This window comes from Chiloscyllium punctatum, chromosome 25 (assembly GCF_047496795.1).
Source record: "Chiloscyllium punctatum isolate Juve2018m chromosome 25, sChiPun1.3, whole genome shotgun sequence".
NCBI classification, from domain to species: Eukaryota; Metazoa; Chordata; class Chondrichthyes; order Orectolobiformes; family Hemiscylliidae; genus Chiloscyllium; species Chiloscyllium punctatum.
Genome location: NC_092763.1, coordinates 60,069,063 through 60,083,667, shown reverse-complemented (window position 1 = coordinate 60,083,667; position 14,605 = coordinate 60,069,063). Strand labels below are relative to the sequence as shown.

The 14,605-nt window shown below is 40.1% G+C and overlaps 1 protein-coding gene and 1 long non-coding RNA gene across 4 annotated transcripts in view; one reads left to right on the top strand and one right to left on the bottom strand.

The window, feature by feature from the left end:
• amot (angiomotin) overlaps positions 1 to 14,605 on the bottom strand; it is a 128,119-nt gene that overhangs the window by 39,738 nt on the left and 73,776 nt on the right. For all 3 annotated transcript variants that reach the window (XM_072595363.1, XM_072595364.1, XM_072595366.1), the window contains 2 exons: positions 13,003 to 13,164; positions 6,503 to 7,436 (listed from right to left, as the gene is read on the bottom strand). In XM_072595363.1, the coding sequence (XP_072451464.1) occupies positions 6,503 to 7,436; positions 13,003 to 13,164 (1,096 nt within the window). The remainder of the gene's footprint in view (positions 1 to 6,502; positions 7,437 to 13,002; positions 13,165 to 14,605) is intronic.
• The window catches only part of LOC140495985 (uncharacterized), a 108,451-nt gene that overhangs the window by 92,438 nt on the left and 1,408 nt on the right, over positions 1 to 14,605 (top strand). Inside the window, exon 3 of the long non-coding RNA XR_011964136.1 lies at positions 11,108 to 11,233. This is a non-coding gene — a long non-coding RNA (uncharacterized lncRNA). The remainder of the gene's footprint in view (positions 1 to 11,107; positions 11,234 to 14,605) is intronic.

Here is a 14,605-nt window from a genome sequence, read left to right as displayed (position 1 = left end):
GCAGGACCAAAGATATTGTTAAAACATTGGAAAGAGACTTTGGACGGATGGGAAAGAAATAGGGACAGGAACACACCAATCTCTCAGTTTACAGTTAATCTTTACCACAACTCCATTTACTCATCTTTCCTTCCAGTGCCTGAATACACAAAAGAAAAATCCATTGATTTCAATCTTGATAAACTTTTATTTGAAGCAGTACACATAATGATACATAATCTCATTGTTCTCCTCAATCTCAACTAAAGCCTTAAACCCAAGGCCATTCCACATCACAATAACCTGTAAAATTCACACCTGTACTGTGATTTTACAATGATGAATGTCTAAGCAAAGGATGATATATTCAGTGTGATGATCAAAAACTCAAGTCCAAGAGTACTAAACATTAATGGAATACAGAGGTTTAGGAAGAGAATTCCAGACACCTGGGCCAAGACATAAGATAGCACTCCCAATTTTGAGAGAAAAGGAATGGTGGAGGTGGATTATACATCAGGGCAGAACTGCAGAAAAATCATTCTCAGACAGTTATGGGGTTGTGAAAGAGACAGGGAACCAAAAGGCCATGAACTGATTTAAACAAGAGGAAGGCAGTTTTAAACCAGAGACACATAACCGTAGCTTACTTAGTTCAGGAAGCAAAAATGCAATGGATAAACACAACTTCATAGGATAGCAGAGTTTGGGACTTTGAAGTTTATGGAGGGGAAACAATATTAGATCAGTCATGAGATCAATGGAATTGTTAAGCCTAGAGAAACAAAGGCAGAGATGAGGGTTTTAACTGCATGAAAGCTGGGTGAAACATACTACATTCATATTAGAAGCTGAAGCCTTTGGGATGGCAACTGATATGATGTTAAACAAGTTGCCGTTTGTTTTAGAAATCAGTCCAATACAAACAAACATTAACCATGAAGGAGATGGAGCTAACAGTATAGAATTGGTGTCAGAAGCCTAGGTACTGTTCTCAGATTTGCCAAAGTTCAGTTTGAAGAAGTCGTAGCTCATCGAGATAAGAAGACTGACGACCAGAGACAGTTAATTAGTTGAGGCAAGGAATGGAGTTGTGGAGCTGGGCATTCTCAGCATATTACATTTGGGACCTGCCATAAAATGGTCTCACCAAGGGGAAACATGTAGAGGATGTGGAGCAAAGCTGATTGAAGGGGACTGCAGATATAATGGCACAAGATGGGAAAAGAATCCAGTACTCATTTTGTTCGAGCTATGAATGGATGGGTAAAAGTTACCAGGAAAGGTAACTTCACTGAGATAGACAATGGAAGGGAGAGATTGGAGGAAAACAGTGTGATTGACGACAAAGGCTGCGGAGATGTCAACTGGATGAGAAAAGAAGCAGTGCACTAAGTCAGAAAGTACACTGTCTAGAGTAATTTCATTGCCCTCCATCCCTCATAGATTAGTTGTGTAATCTTTCCTCCAGCCCCACTGTCAGTAGAACCATCAGGATCAACTCTTTGGAATCCTAACCCTATAACCACCTACATGGTAAGGCATGCCTCTGGCCAACTTCAAAAGCTAATCACTGGCTGTGTTCAGATATGCCATAATTTGCCTCCTTCTTCCTGATTTGGCATTTGTTATTGGTCTTCAGACAAAGAAAATGATGCGACAAAGGAACAACTAATAGGACTGCTAACAGGATGTAGTAGCAGTAGCACACAACAATGCATACCGAGACTATATATGGCTGGAAATTTCTCACGGTGTAACTTTGCTAATGTCTCTAAAGTCTATTTGAAAGAATAGCCCATCCCTAGAACTTGTCTTTTCGAAAAACAACTGCTTGCTGGATTTTAGTTTGGCTTATCCCAATATAGAACTGAAGAGGATGTTGAAGGGTACTTTAAATACCAAGAAAAAAATAGTTATTGTGTCGGAGTTCCTGATCCCAGCTGCGTCATCAGGGAAAGGCCCAAAGTGGAGGCCAGGTGTTTCCCTACAGGAAGGAAGGAAAGGAGAAGAGACACAAAAATTCACATTGTGTCAGGCACACTACTGCACTTCTACATACTCGTTCAATAGCAGCACAGTAGAAAGCCTGGGATCAGCGTTGTCTAGTTGACCCTGTCAGGAATATTAGATGAAAGCAAAAAATGTTCCACATCAGTTTGCAGCACTCTGTGCAGTAAAGGGAGCATGAATAATGCATTCTCATTCTTTTCAATGTACTAAAGACATTATGCCTTTGAGGCCTGCTGCAAATCAACTGTCCACTTTTCTTAAATATTTGCATTCATATTAAGATTTAAAATATCAATTCTTGATCAAGCAACAAGCATAAGCTCCAAACTACTGGGGTCATGCATGCTAACACCATTTGGAGTTGGTCAGGAAGATTTGAATAGGATGATTGGAACTCCCCAGATTTAGACTTCACAGCCTTTTTTTTAAAAATTGCTTCCATTTTCAAAATGTCATCAGTCAACTCCTCGATATACTGCAGAAGTATGTATTACAGAAGAGCAAAACTACAACTTCTCCAATTTTCCCATTTTCTTCATGGAAAAATTATGCATGGAAACATGACATTGCCTCAAGTTCCCTCCAAGACACTCAACAACCTGACTTGGAACCAAGTTGCAGTTCCTTAAGTAACATTTAACCAAAATCATGGCAATTCCTTCCTAACAGCACCGCGGATGTACTACAGCACATGGACCACTGCAGTTGAAGAAGGTGGCTTGCCACCGCCTTCTGAAGGATAATTAGGAATGGGCAATAATGCTGGCATTCACATCCAGTGAGTGAATTTAAATGTCAACAAAGAGAACTGAGAGGAAACAGTGCGTGCCAACACCCTCAAGCCTGCAGCATGACAGAGAATTCAACTCATGAAAATTTACTTCCATTTGCAGCTAACATGTGGACATGATTAATGGATTTTATTTCTCTTGGAAGTGAATACTGTAAAAACTGGATATAATTACAAGTATGGGCTTACCACAGGACAAGAAAGGCTACGATTTCATATTGTAACGTGTTATCAGATGACCAAGTCAAAGAAGACCATCAGGATCCAATGCTCTATCTTGTCCACAGATCCCATAGGAACTGCTGCTCTGCTCCCACTCAGGGTTGTACAATCATAAAATACTCAAAAGGTAATTAACATATGGCAAATGAAAATGCTACAAATTATAGTTCTGCATTTCTGCCAAGGTTTTCATCAGTTACTCCACCAACTGTATTCGAATACAGCTTTACAGCTCAGTACAGGCCCTTCGGGCCTCAATGTTGCACCTACCTGAAGTCTATCTCTCCTATACTATTCCATTTCCATCCATATGTTTATCCAATTATCATTTAAATGCCCTTAAAGTTGGCGAGTTCACTACTGTTGCAGGCAGTACATTCTACCCCTCTACTACTCATTGAGTAAACAAACTCCCTCTGGCATCTGTCCTATATCTATCACCCCTCAATTTAAAATTATGTCCGCTCGTGCTACCAATCACCATCCGAGGAAAAAAGGCTCTCACTGTCCACCCTATCTAATACTCTGAACATCTTGTGTGTCTCAATTAAGTCACCTCTAAACCTCCTTCTCTCTAACAAAAACAGCCTCAAGTCCCTCAGTCTTTCCTTGTAACACCTTCCCTCCATACCAGGCAACATTCGAGTAAATCTCCTCTACACAATTTCCAAAGCTTCCACATCCTTCCTATAATGCGGTGACCAAAACTGCACACAATATTCCAAGTGCGACCGCACCAGAATTTTGTACAGCTGCAGAATGACCTCGTGGCTCTGAAACTCAATCCCTCTACCTATAAAAGCTAACACACCATATACCTTCTTAACAACTCAACCAATCTGGGTGGCAACTTTCAAGGATTTATGTACATGGACACAGAGATCTCTCTGCTCATCCACACTACCAAGAATCTTACCTTTAGCCCAGTACTCTTTATTCCCGTTGCTCCTTCCAAAGTGAATCATCTCACACTTTGCCACATTAAACTTCATTTGCCACCTCTCAGACCAGTTCTACAGCTTATCTATGTTCCACTGTAACCTGCAACATCCTTCAGCACTATCCACAACTCCACCTCCCTTAGCGTTATCGGCAAATTTACTAACAGATCCTACTCTGACTCATTTAGGTTATTTATAAAAATGACAAACAGCAGTGGCCCCAAAACAGATCCTCATAGTACACTGCTAGTAACTGAACTCCAGGATAAACATTTCCCATAAACCACCACTTCTTTCAGTTCAATCAGTCTTCTTTCAGCTAGCCAATTTCTGCTAAATCATCCTCAATCCCATGCCTCCATATTTTGTGCAATAGCCTACCATGGGGAACCTTATCAAACACCTTACTGAAATCCATATATACTACATCAACCATTTTACCCTCATCCACCTGTTTAGTCACCATCTCAAAGAACTCAATAAGGTTTGTGAGGCATGACCTACCCTTCACAAAACTGTGTTCACTATCCCGTATCACCTTATTCCTCTGTAGGTGGTTATAAATCCTCTCTCTTATAACCTTTTCCAACACTTTACCCACAACTGAAGTAAGACTCACTAGTCTATAATTATTAGGGTTGTCTCTACCTTCTTTCTTGAACAAGGTCACAACATTTGCTATCCTCCAATCTTCTGGCATTATTTCTGTAGGGAATATTTGGGAAAGTAAAAGATCACATAGAACTTTGGTAAATGTTTCTGCTCATTAATATGAGGAATTTCAGTTCAAAATCTTTTTGGAAGTAAACTTTCTGCTCAACGTACATGTATAATTGCAATGCCGGCATGGTCAAGTAGCCCAGACTGTGGTTGCGTAGGTTTATTCCTGAAGAACATTCAATGAGCAAAGAAACTGAAGGATTACTTGCATCTGGGAATCAGAGTCAAATCCTTCAAGGAAGATAATTAGTTTCTATTTTTTAATGAAGATAATTTTGCACTTTATGGAGTTGTCAGTTTTGGTGCCTTAGAACGTGACACAAACTTGTTTCTGTAATAGTAAGTCAGTCACAGAACATACCACTCCAAAAACATAGAAAAGTCGTGGGGGAAGTAAAACAAAAAGATCAAAGCAAGGGCCAATAAGATAACTCCATGATCCCCTATCGAAGTCTATTTTCTCTACTGTTATAACTGTTAAACCAACAGAACAATGTTTTCATTACAGGACAGCACTCAATGTAACCCAAATAGATGTCCAGAAATTGAAAATATTGGGTTTCAACTGCAATTTTGTGGGATAAATATTAAAAAGCAGTTGTGTGTGCCATTTTAGCATTGCCATTCAGACAGACACGGAGTCCCTTCTGCTAGTTTTCTGCTTTCAACCTCCATAATCCTGAACTCATCTAAATCGCTATGAAACACATCAAGCTGCAATGGTTCCCAGTTCAGCAACACCCCAAGATTCAATTTCTTATCTTAGATATCCAATTCTTCCATGGCTTTGCCTACCCTACTACTGTAACCTCCACCAGTTCTATAAACCTTCAAAACACGTCCTTCTCCATCTCTGGCCTCTTACACATTTATTATGTTGGTATGGTATGTGGTTTAATCTCTCAGCCCTTCCTGTAGACTATTATGGAACAGTTGGCCACAAGTTTGAGGCCAGAACATACATGTACAGCTCTATACAGGCCAAGATGGTTACCAGGTTTGATCTATTATCTATACTAGTCAGTTATCCCTATCAGAGCAGCAGTCAAGCTGACTTCAACACCTTGAACTGGGAAGACAGAAGGGAAGAGAAGCAAAAATCTAAATGCTAATCAATAAACCACAATGGAAAGTATGCATGTGGGAGCATCAGGCAAGCACTGGATTGAGCTTGGCTCAAACAGACCTATTCAGTTAAAGAATGAATGATGATCACTGAATTCTAACATGGAAAATGAATACTAGAGCAAGATCCTGTAACTTACCACAAACTACTTTCATATTCATCTTTTTTGTTCTAACAGAATACAACTTGCACAGAGCTTTGGTTATACCTTCCTTGAAAAATCTTGAGTGTTCTAATTCCCATATGATGAGGAGAATACACATGCACTGGTGAGAGGATTTACAAGAATGAACTTGAACTTGTAGATTATAACCAACAGGAAAGATCAAGTACATCATCAGTCATCCTCTAATAAATGACTGACAGATGACCCTATTGTGGTTTTCTAAGATTGTAAAAGGTCTTTAAAATTTATAAGGAAAGTTTTACTTAATACCAAAAATAGTTGTTATGATGAATAGCATAATTTAAGGTAAGTTGGATAAGTAGAGGAGGTCGACACAAAATATAAAGTTATGCTGAGGAGATTAGATTAGGGTGGAAGGAATTCTTTGTGGAACATAAACAATAACTTACATCTGTTCCATTGGGGTTATTTCTGCACCGTGTGCTCAATGTCAAATCATAAACTGAGACTTTGCCCTTTACTTTTCCCATAAAGATAAAATTGCACTGGAGACCAGGACTTTAGAATGGTCCCTCTTTACGTACCTGACGGCCCCATACTCAGGAGGTGGTTGGTACCTCATAACAGGAGCATCTGGCTTAATGTGTTGCTGAGAGGTTGGAGAAGGCTTTAAACCTTCCGTTGTCATTCCCAGTCTAACGTCACTGTAGAAATTGCCATAGTCCTGAGCCTTGGAAGTAACAGGTAAAGTTGACATATTTTTGTAAGGATATTCAGGTGGAGGCCCCCTAGGGTCTATTCCCTTTATGGATGTCTGAGACAAAACATGCCCAGCATGTGTGTAGAATTCATTCGCCTGTTGGGACGAAATCACACTACTTGCAATTGAAGATTGTGCTTTTACACCACTTGTAGCTAAGGAGAGCTGCATAAGCCGCTCACTGAGAGAACGAACATGACCTTGTTTCAAGTCTTTAAGCCCATCATCTTGGTGAACCTTTCCAGTACCCAGCCTCTGGACTGTGGACCGCCCTTCAGTTCTCATCTTCTGGTTATTTATTCCAGTAACAAAGAAAGCAGTTCCTGCTGCTGTATGTTGCTGTCCTCTAAAAAATTGTGATTGGACCTTCGCTTCTTCATAAGTTGGCAGTTCCTCGTTATTTTGTGCTTGTGCTGCTCTGGTCTGCAGCTGCTTCTCCATGACACTATTGTCAACTTGCAGCTCCTGGCCTTGGGGTTCCTGTCGTGCAGAATGTGTGACCACTTGACGCTCATCTTGTGTCAGACCATCGTTTGTAGGTACTACAGACCCATTACTGTTGTAGGCAATGACATTTACTGTGGCTTGCTGGTGCAAGGCAAGGAGATTTCGATTCTCAGTGGGGTTTCCATATCTGAGCTGCTCTTGCAACAAACGCTGTAGAACTGTCCCACTTGCTCCTTCTTCTGAATTTCTCATTTCAAGCCCGTGTGTTCTGTGAATGTCTTGCAGATACTGGACATCAAAATGAGCTTTTCCTTTAAGAAGAAAAAGTATTAGCACAATGAGTAAAGATAATATACAATGAGATTCATAAAATTCTAATTGTGCTTAACATTTTTTTAGTACTTATGCACAAATAAAAGACTTTTAAAAACTGTAGAAGATTCAGAATAGAATCACAGAAGAATGCTTTCAGAACCGAATACTTGCCTTATTCATTTTTCCATAGACAAATGCATAATGAAGATCTAAAAGAACCATCTGATTGTGAAAAACAATAAATCTTCTATTTTCTCATTTCCTCACTGACTCAGTGCATAATTGGTACATTTGGTTTTGTAACGAACTAGACAAACTAGGTAGCTCTCAATTATAATTATTAATATATGAGTTAGCCAATATTTCTCAACTCTACTTCACTAGAACCTCTCTGAATTCTTCCACTGTTGCTAAATCATCAGACCTGTTTATACAACATCCAATACTAGATGAGCTGAAATTTCTACCAATTAATTTTTGGGAAGACTGAAGCCATCACAATTTGTTTCTTTCTCTGGCAACAGTCTGGGATTAAGTGGGTCTATTTGCCACCTTGACGCTACATTTAATCCTGAGGTGGGCTTTCAAATTTAGGCTTATGACATCTCTAAATCTACATAATTTCTCTCAAAAATCATCTTAGCTCATCAGCTGCTGAATCTCTCATTCATGCTTTTCTTAGATGCAAGCTCAACAATTCCAACAATTTTCCTCACTATTTCCCACATTCCACTCTCTGTAAATTTTGGGGCATCAAAACCTCTTCTATTAACTTCTCAATTTGCAGCAAGCCCTAGTCCCCTAACATCCTGTGCTCGATGAACCTACATTGATTCCAGGGAACTGTGGAAGCTCAGTCTTTACATGTGCTTAAAAGTAGAGATTGTTCGACTTCTGATTATCAGTGGAGAACAGGGTTAGGGGAAAGGGTGAGTTAATAAGATTGAAGTGTTCAATAAACCATGAATGCATTGAATGGTGGGGCAGTCTCATCAGACTAAATTGGGACTCTTGCCCCTATGCTCCTATGTATCTGGGTTATGACTGTAATGTGAAAGGCATAGATTGAGGGAGAAATTTTCTTTGGTTGGCCTGAGTATCTGTAGACAATTGGAGAAAAAAAGAAACAGGATTATGACTATTTCTAACTGTCTTATGAGAAGCCAATGCAAGAACATCTCGCAAGAACAAAATTGGACTAATAATAAAAGGTAGGTCCTCCGCTCTTCATTGATTGTCAAGTGCTAGGAGATGTCCTAAATGTCAGGAAATGAACAACCATACAAATGCAGACTTTTTCCTTCTGTGGTCAATTGCTGACTCTGAAGAAATGACGACTTGACAACGTGACAACTGGGTCGCATTCACAAAAACTGTAGCTCAGCATTAATTTCAACCTTCAGCCAAAAAAAAAGGGCCTAGGAAGAAAAATCAGTGTTGGAAGTGAATGAGGTAAGATCCTCCTCATACACAAAACTCTGTTCTTTCAAACGTATCATTCTTTTTCACTCTGGCAACTATACAATTACTTGGATTGCCAAGGATAGAATAAACAGCCTGTCACATGACAGGTTATTCTGTCATTTCACCATTCAGACAGAGAGGCATGTAAAAGTAAATAGTGCTATTGTCCAGCTGCTGTTTAAAAGAAATGAATCAATAATACAATTCAGCTCAACTGTGAATGTGCAATGATTAAGCTGTTTGGAATGTGGTTCTACCCCTTATGGATTTCTTATAAACTAATTCTGTAATATATACCAACACATAATTTTATCAAGGACGGCTACACCTTCTATAAAATCAATTGCTGTATACCACAGCTATATCTTTTCAAAAATGGAAACTACCAATCTCATTTCTAATGCAGTTGAAGCAAGAGCAAAAGTCCTTAAAACCAATTACAGCATAAGACACAGGAGCATAGTAGGCTAATCATCCCATCGAGTCTGCTCCTATGATCAAAGAGATCATGGTGAAACTGATAAGCCTCAACTCCACTTTCCTGTCTTTTCCCCATAATCCTTGATTTCTTTACAGATTAAAAACCTATTTCAGCCTTCAACATACTTAATGACCTTACCTTAACAACTCTTTTGTGGTAAAAAAATTCCACAGATTCACAACACAGATGAAATTTCTTCACATCTCTTTTGAATGTGCAACCCGTTAACTCTGAAATTTTCACCCTCTGGTTCTGAACTCTCCCAAAATTCAGCATTTTTGGTGGTTTCCTTCTAAATTAAAAAATTTAATGTTCTGATGAATGACCACATACAACATATTATCTGATCTTTGTGTTTCACAGCTTCTGTATGACCTGCTGTACATTTCCTGCACGCTGTTTATTGTTCAGATTTCCATATTTTATAGTTTTTTCCCCTTTAATTAATCAAATCCAATGGTTTTGAACACTGAAGATCGTAAGTTTTTTCTGCACAAGAACATCTTCATTCAAATTATAAAATTAGTTTAAGTGTGCTTTAAACATCACGAGAATCATTCAGAATTCAGACTCCAAACTCTGATAAAATACCCAACACAGCTGATCAGAAATGATCCATTTTCATCTAAAATATCACGAATTGCCACTTTTAAAGACAAAAATAGTTCTACTCTGTTACATGAATCAAGTATAACTTATGCAATAAAGGGAATAGTTCGCTCAAAGTGTCTAGGATAACTTAGTTTTATCACATACTACCATGACAAGATGAGTGAAAATAAAGTTACGTTCGCATTGAGCGATAATGTTACACCAAATGTTTCTTGCACAACAGCCTTCACTTATCATTTCAAATTCATAGAATCAGAGAATCCCTACAGTGTGGAAGCAGGTCATTTGGTCCATCGAGTCCATACCAACCCTCCAAAGAGCATACTGCCAAGATCCACCCCTCTACCCGATCCCCGTAACCCTGCATTTCCCAGGGCTAATCCACCTAGCCTGCACATCCTTGGACACTATGGACAATTTAACATGGCCAATTTACCTATCTTGCACATCTTTCAACTGTGGGAGGACACTGGAGCACCTGGAAGAAATCCACGCAGACACAGGGAGAATGTGCAAACTCCACACAGTCACCAGAGGGTGGAATCGAACCCAGTTCCCTGTCATTGAGGCAACAGTGTTGAATCACCTTGCTGCAAGAACAAATACTTTTGATGAATTTTGGTGAAATTGTTCCCTATATTGCCAGTATTTTCCCATCTCTGCACAACAAAGCAGCATTGAGAGCAATGTATAAAATTGCTGTATTTTTGTAATTCAGGTAAACACAGTATGAATATTGTACATACCTACTGTTATCCTTTATTCAAATTCAACAAAATTGAAAGGCTGCCACGATATTCCAACAATGTAAAGGTTATATGGACTTGCCCCATCATGTTCAGGGGTGTGTAGATTAAGTGGATTAGTCATGAGGTTACAGGGATAGTGTAGGGGCGTAGGTCTGGGTAGGATGCTCTTCAGAGGGTCTGTGTAGACTTGATGGGTTGAATGGCCTGCTTGCACACTCTAGGGACTCTGATTGACACGTGCATTAAAACATCATGCAGATTCATTAGTTAGTATCTGCAGATGTATCAGATTCTCAGCTACGTACGAGACATTGATGAATTACATAATATGTTTTAGTTATTGATTATTTATTTCTTGCAGTAGGAGGGAGAGAAAAATGAGCAAAGCTGACTCAAAGTAAGGACGCACCAACTGAAATTCAAGCAATTTCCAGGGCTTCAGTGGTGAATGAGGAGATAACAGTAGAAGGACAAGACATGGAACAAGGTAATATTCAAGAAAATTTACATCATTTGGTGACTCTTTCAATATTTTCTCCTAATTGTTCAAGTGAATCCCTTTGGTCATACCCTTGTACTTTTTATTTACTTTAATTCGAGTGATAGAGAAGTACAGCCTGAAAACAGACTCTTCGGTCCAACTCATCCATACTGACGAGATATCCTAAACTAACCTAGCTCCATTTGTCCCATATTCCTCTAAACACTTCCTATTTATGTACCCATCCAGGTGCATTTTAAATGTTGTAACTGTACTAGCCTCAATTATTTCCTCTGGCAAATTTTTCCATGCATGCACCATCACCTGCATGAAAAAGTTGCCTTTGGGTCCCTTTTAAATTTTTCCCCTCTCACTTTAAACCTATGCCCTCGAGTTTTGGACTATTTACCTTATCCATGTCCGTCATGATTTTATAAACTTCTATAAGGTCACTCCTCAGCTCCAACACTCCAGGGACAATAGGCACAGCCTATTCAGCCTCTCCCCATAGCTCAAAACCTCCAAACCTGACAACATACTTGTTAAAAAAAAGAGAAAACTACAGATGCTGTAAATCAGAGACAAAAACAGTAATTGCTGGAAAAGCTCAACAGGTCTGGCAGCATCTGTGGAGAGAAATCAGAGTTGACGTTTCAAGTCGAATCATCTTTCCTCAGAAACTCAATCCTGAGAAAGGGTGACTCGATGTGAAACACTAATGCTGATTTCTCTCCTTTGATCATCTGTTTTGACCTTAACAGGCTTTTCATGTAAATTAATTAACTGGAAAATACAGGTGATTTATAGTGGTGGTTGATAGATAAAAATTGCCTCAGGTGATTTGGTAATGGGAAAAGCAATTCTGTTTTGCAATACAACTGTGGTAGTGGACAATATCACTTCCAGATATAAGAAGGGTCCTAGTGAAGCCCAGGTTCAAGTCTCATCTGCTCTCGAGGTGGTGTGTAAAAGTGTCTCTGTATAGTAAAAATATCAAAATTCCTTTTGGCACAGTGGTCAGGAGGCCTGGTATCAGGTCCCATCTATGCCAAACGCATGTCATAACATAGCTCAACAGGGTTCTTAAGGCCCAGGTTCGAGTCTATCTGCTCCAGAGTTGCAGGTTGATTAAAAATGTCGATTAAAATGTGTAAGGAGATTATGTTTCTATCTCCCGCCCACTTCGATTATCATATTGTTGTTTGGGGACCAACTCCCGACACCATTCATTCCTACATTACAAAGTTATCTATACTTGAAAAAAGTACATAATTGACTGTAAAGTTTTTTTTTGGGACATCCTAAGATTGTGAAAGATGCATGATTAATGCAAGTGTTTTTCTTCATTTAAGAAATCTAAAGTCACTTGTGATATATTACTGGATATGTTTCGCACATAAAATGTAAAATGATACCATGAGATTCATAACGAGTTTTACTTATGGTATGGTCTTGCATAAAACACTAGCAAAGATGACATGAAAAATTCACCTTACCCCAAGGATAAACTGGCTTCATGTGCACATTTACATTGCCCATTGTTTTCATATAATAAACAATAGCAAGCAGTACAACAAATTTACAACTCATTCTTCCATCATGGTACATGGAGAAAAGTCTGCCTCACAACATATCAAACATAGCTTGTGCTTTTGAAAACCAAGTCTTAATTTATGGAAAGTTGTTTTTAAATTTTGGCAATTGCTCCTCGGTCCCGAATTGCTGTTCAGTGCAGTAACATAGGTGTGCCTTTTATAGTAATGGTTACAAAGTACCTGTTTCACTCTTTTCAATATCCTCCTCAGCTATTGTGGAGAGCTCATGCCGGTGCAGTAACTGGCTGTGTTCCTCCAAGTAAACAGCATCTTGTTCAAACAAACACTTCACTCCTTGCAGGATAGACCACCGATCACCGAGATTGCTCACCCCCAGAGACTCTACCAGAAGGAAAATAAAACATCAGCAAATCGACAGGCTTAACTTATTTCACTAGCCTATTGTAAACTGCAATTCTTATGTAAATTATATCATCAAATGCATGCCAGAGAAATGAGATCACCTGAATTGCTCTGATAATCTTTAAACAATAGCACCTGAGTAATTCCCTTAAAGGCAAATGTGCCTGCAAAGTTTTCAACACATGAACATAATGTGCACACATGATCACAAAAAGAGATTTCAGCCCTGCAAGTTTAGATTTCCTTCCCTAACTTGCAATGACCATATGATTTCAGTGGTAAAGTTTTATGGTCTCCTTTTCTCTTGGAAGAAAGTATCAAAATGTTCAATTTCTTTAATTTCATTCACTATGCTGGAGAGTCTTTTACACTGAAAAATGTGTTGCTGGAAAAGTGCAGCAGGTCAGGCAGCATCCAAGGAGCAGGAGAATCAACGTTTTGGGATAAGCTCTTCTTCAGGAATGAGGAGGGTGTGCCAAGCAGGCGAAGATAAAAGGTAGGGAGGACGGACTTGGGGGAGGGGCGTTGGGAATGTGATAGGTGGAAGGAGGTTAAGGGGAGGGTGATAGGCGCGGAGAGGTCGGGAAGAAGATTGCAGATGAAGAAGGTGGTGCTGAGTCCGAGGGTTGGGACTGACATAAGGTGTGGGGGAGGAATGGGAAAGCCGGAGAAATCTGCATTCATCCCTAATAGTTGGAGGGTTCCTAGGCGGAAGATGAGGGAGTTGTGGAGGGAGTGGTCTTTCTGGAACGCTGATAGGGGAGGGGAGGGAAATATATCCTTGGTGGTGAGGTCTGTTTGGAGGTGGCAGAAATGACGAAGGATGATCTGTTTATCCTTTGTCATTTCCACCACCTCCAAACAGACCCCACCACCAAGGATATATTTCCCTCCCCTCCCCTATCAGCGTTCCAGAAAGACCACTCCCTCAGAGACTCCCTCGTCAGGTCCACACCCCCCACCAACCCAACCTCCACTCCCGGCACCTTCCCCTGCAACCGCAAGAAATGCAAAACTTGTGCCCACACCTCCCCCCTCACTTCCCTCCAAGGTCCCAAGGGATCCTTCCATATCCATCACAAACTCACCTGCACCTCCACACACATCATCTACTGCATCTGCTGCACCCGATGTGGCCTCCTCTACATTGGGGAGACAGGCTGCCTACTTGCGGAACGTTTCAGAGAATACCTCTGGGACACCCGCACCAACCAACCCAACCGCCCCATGGCTGAACACTAACTCCCCCTCCCAACCCGCCAAGGATATGCAGGTCCTTGGCCTCCTCCATCGCCAGACCATGGCAACACGACGCCTGGAGGAAGAGCGCCTCATCTTCCGCCTAGGAACCCTCCAACCACAAGGGATGAACTCAGATTTCTTCAGCTTTCTCATTTCCCCTCCCTCCATCTTATCTCAG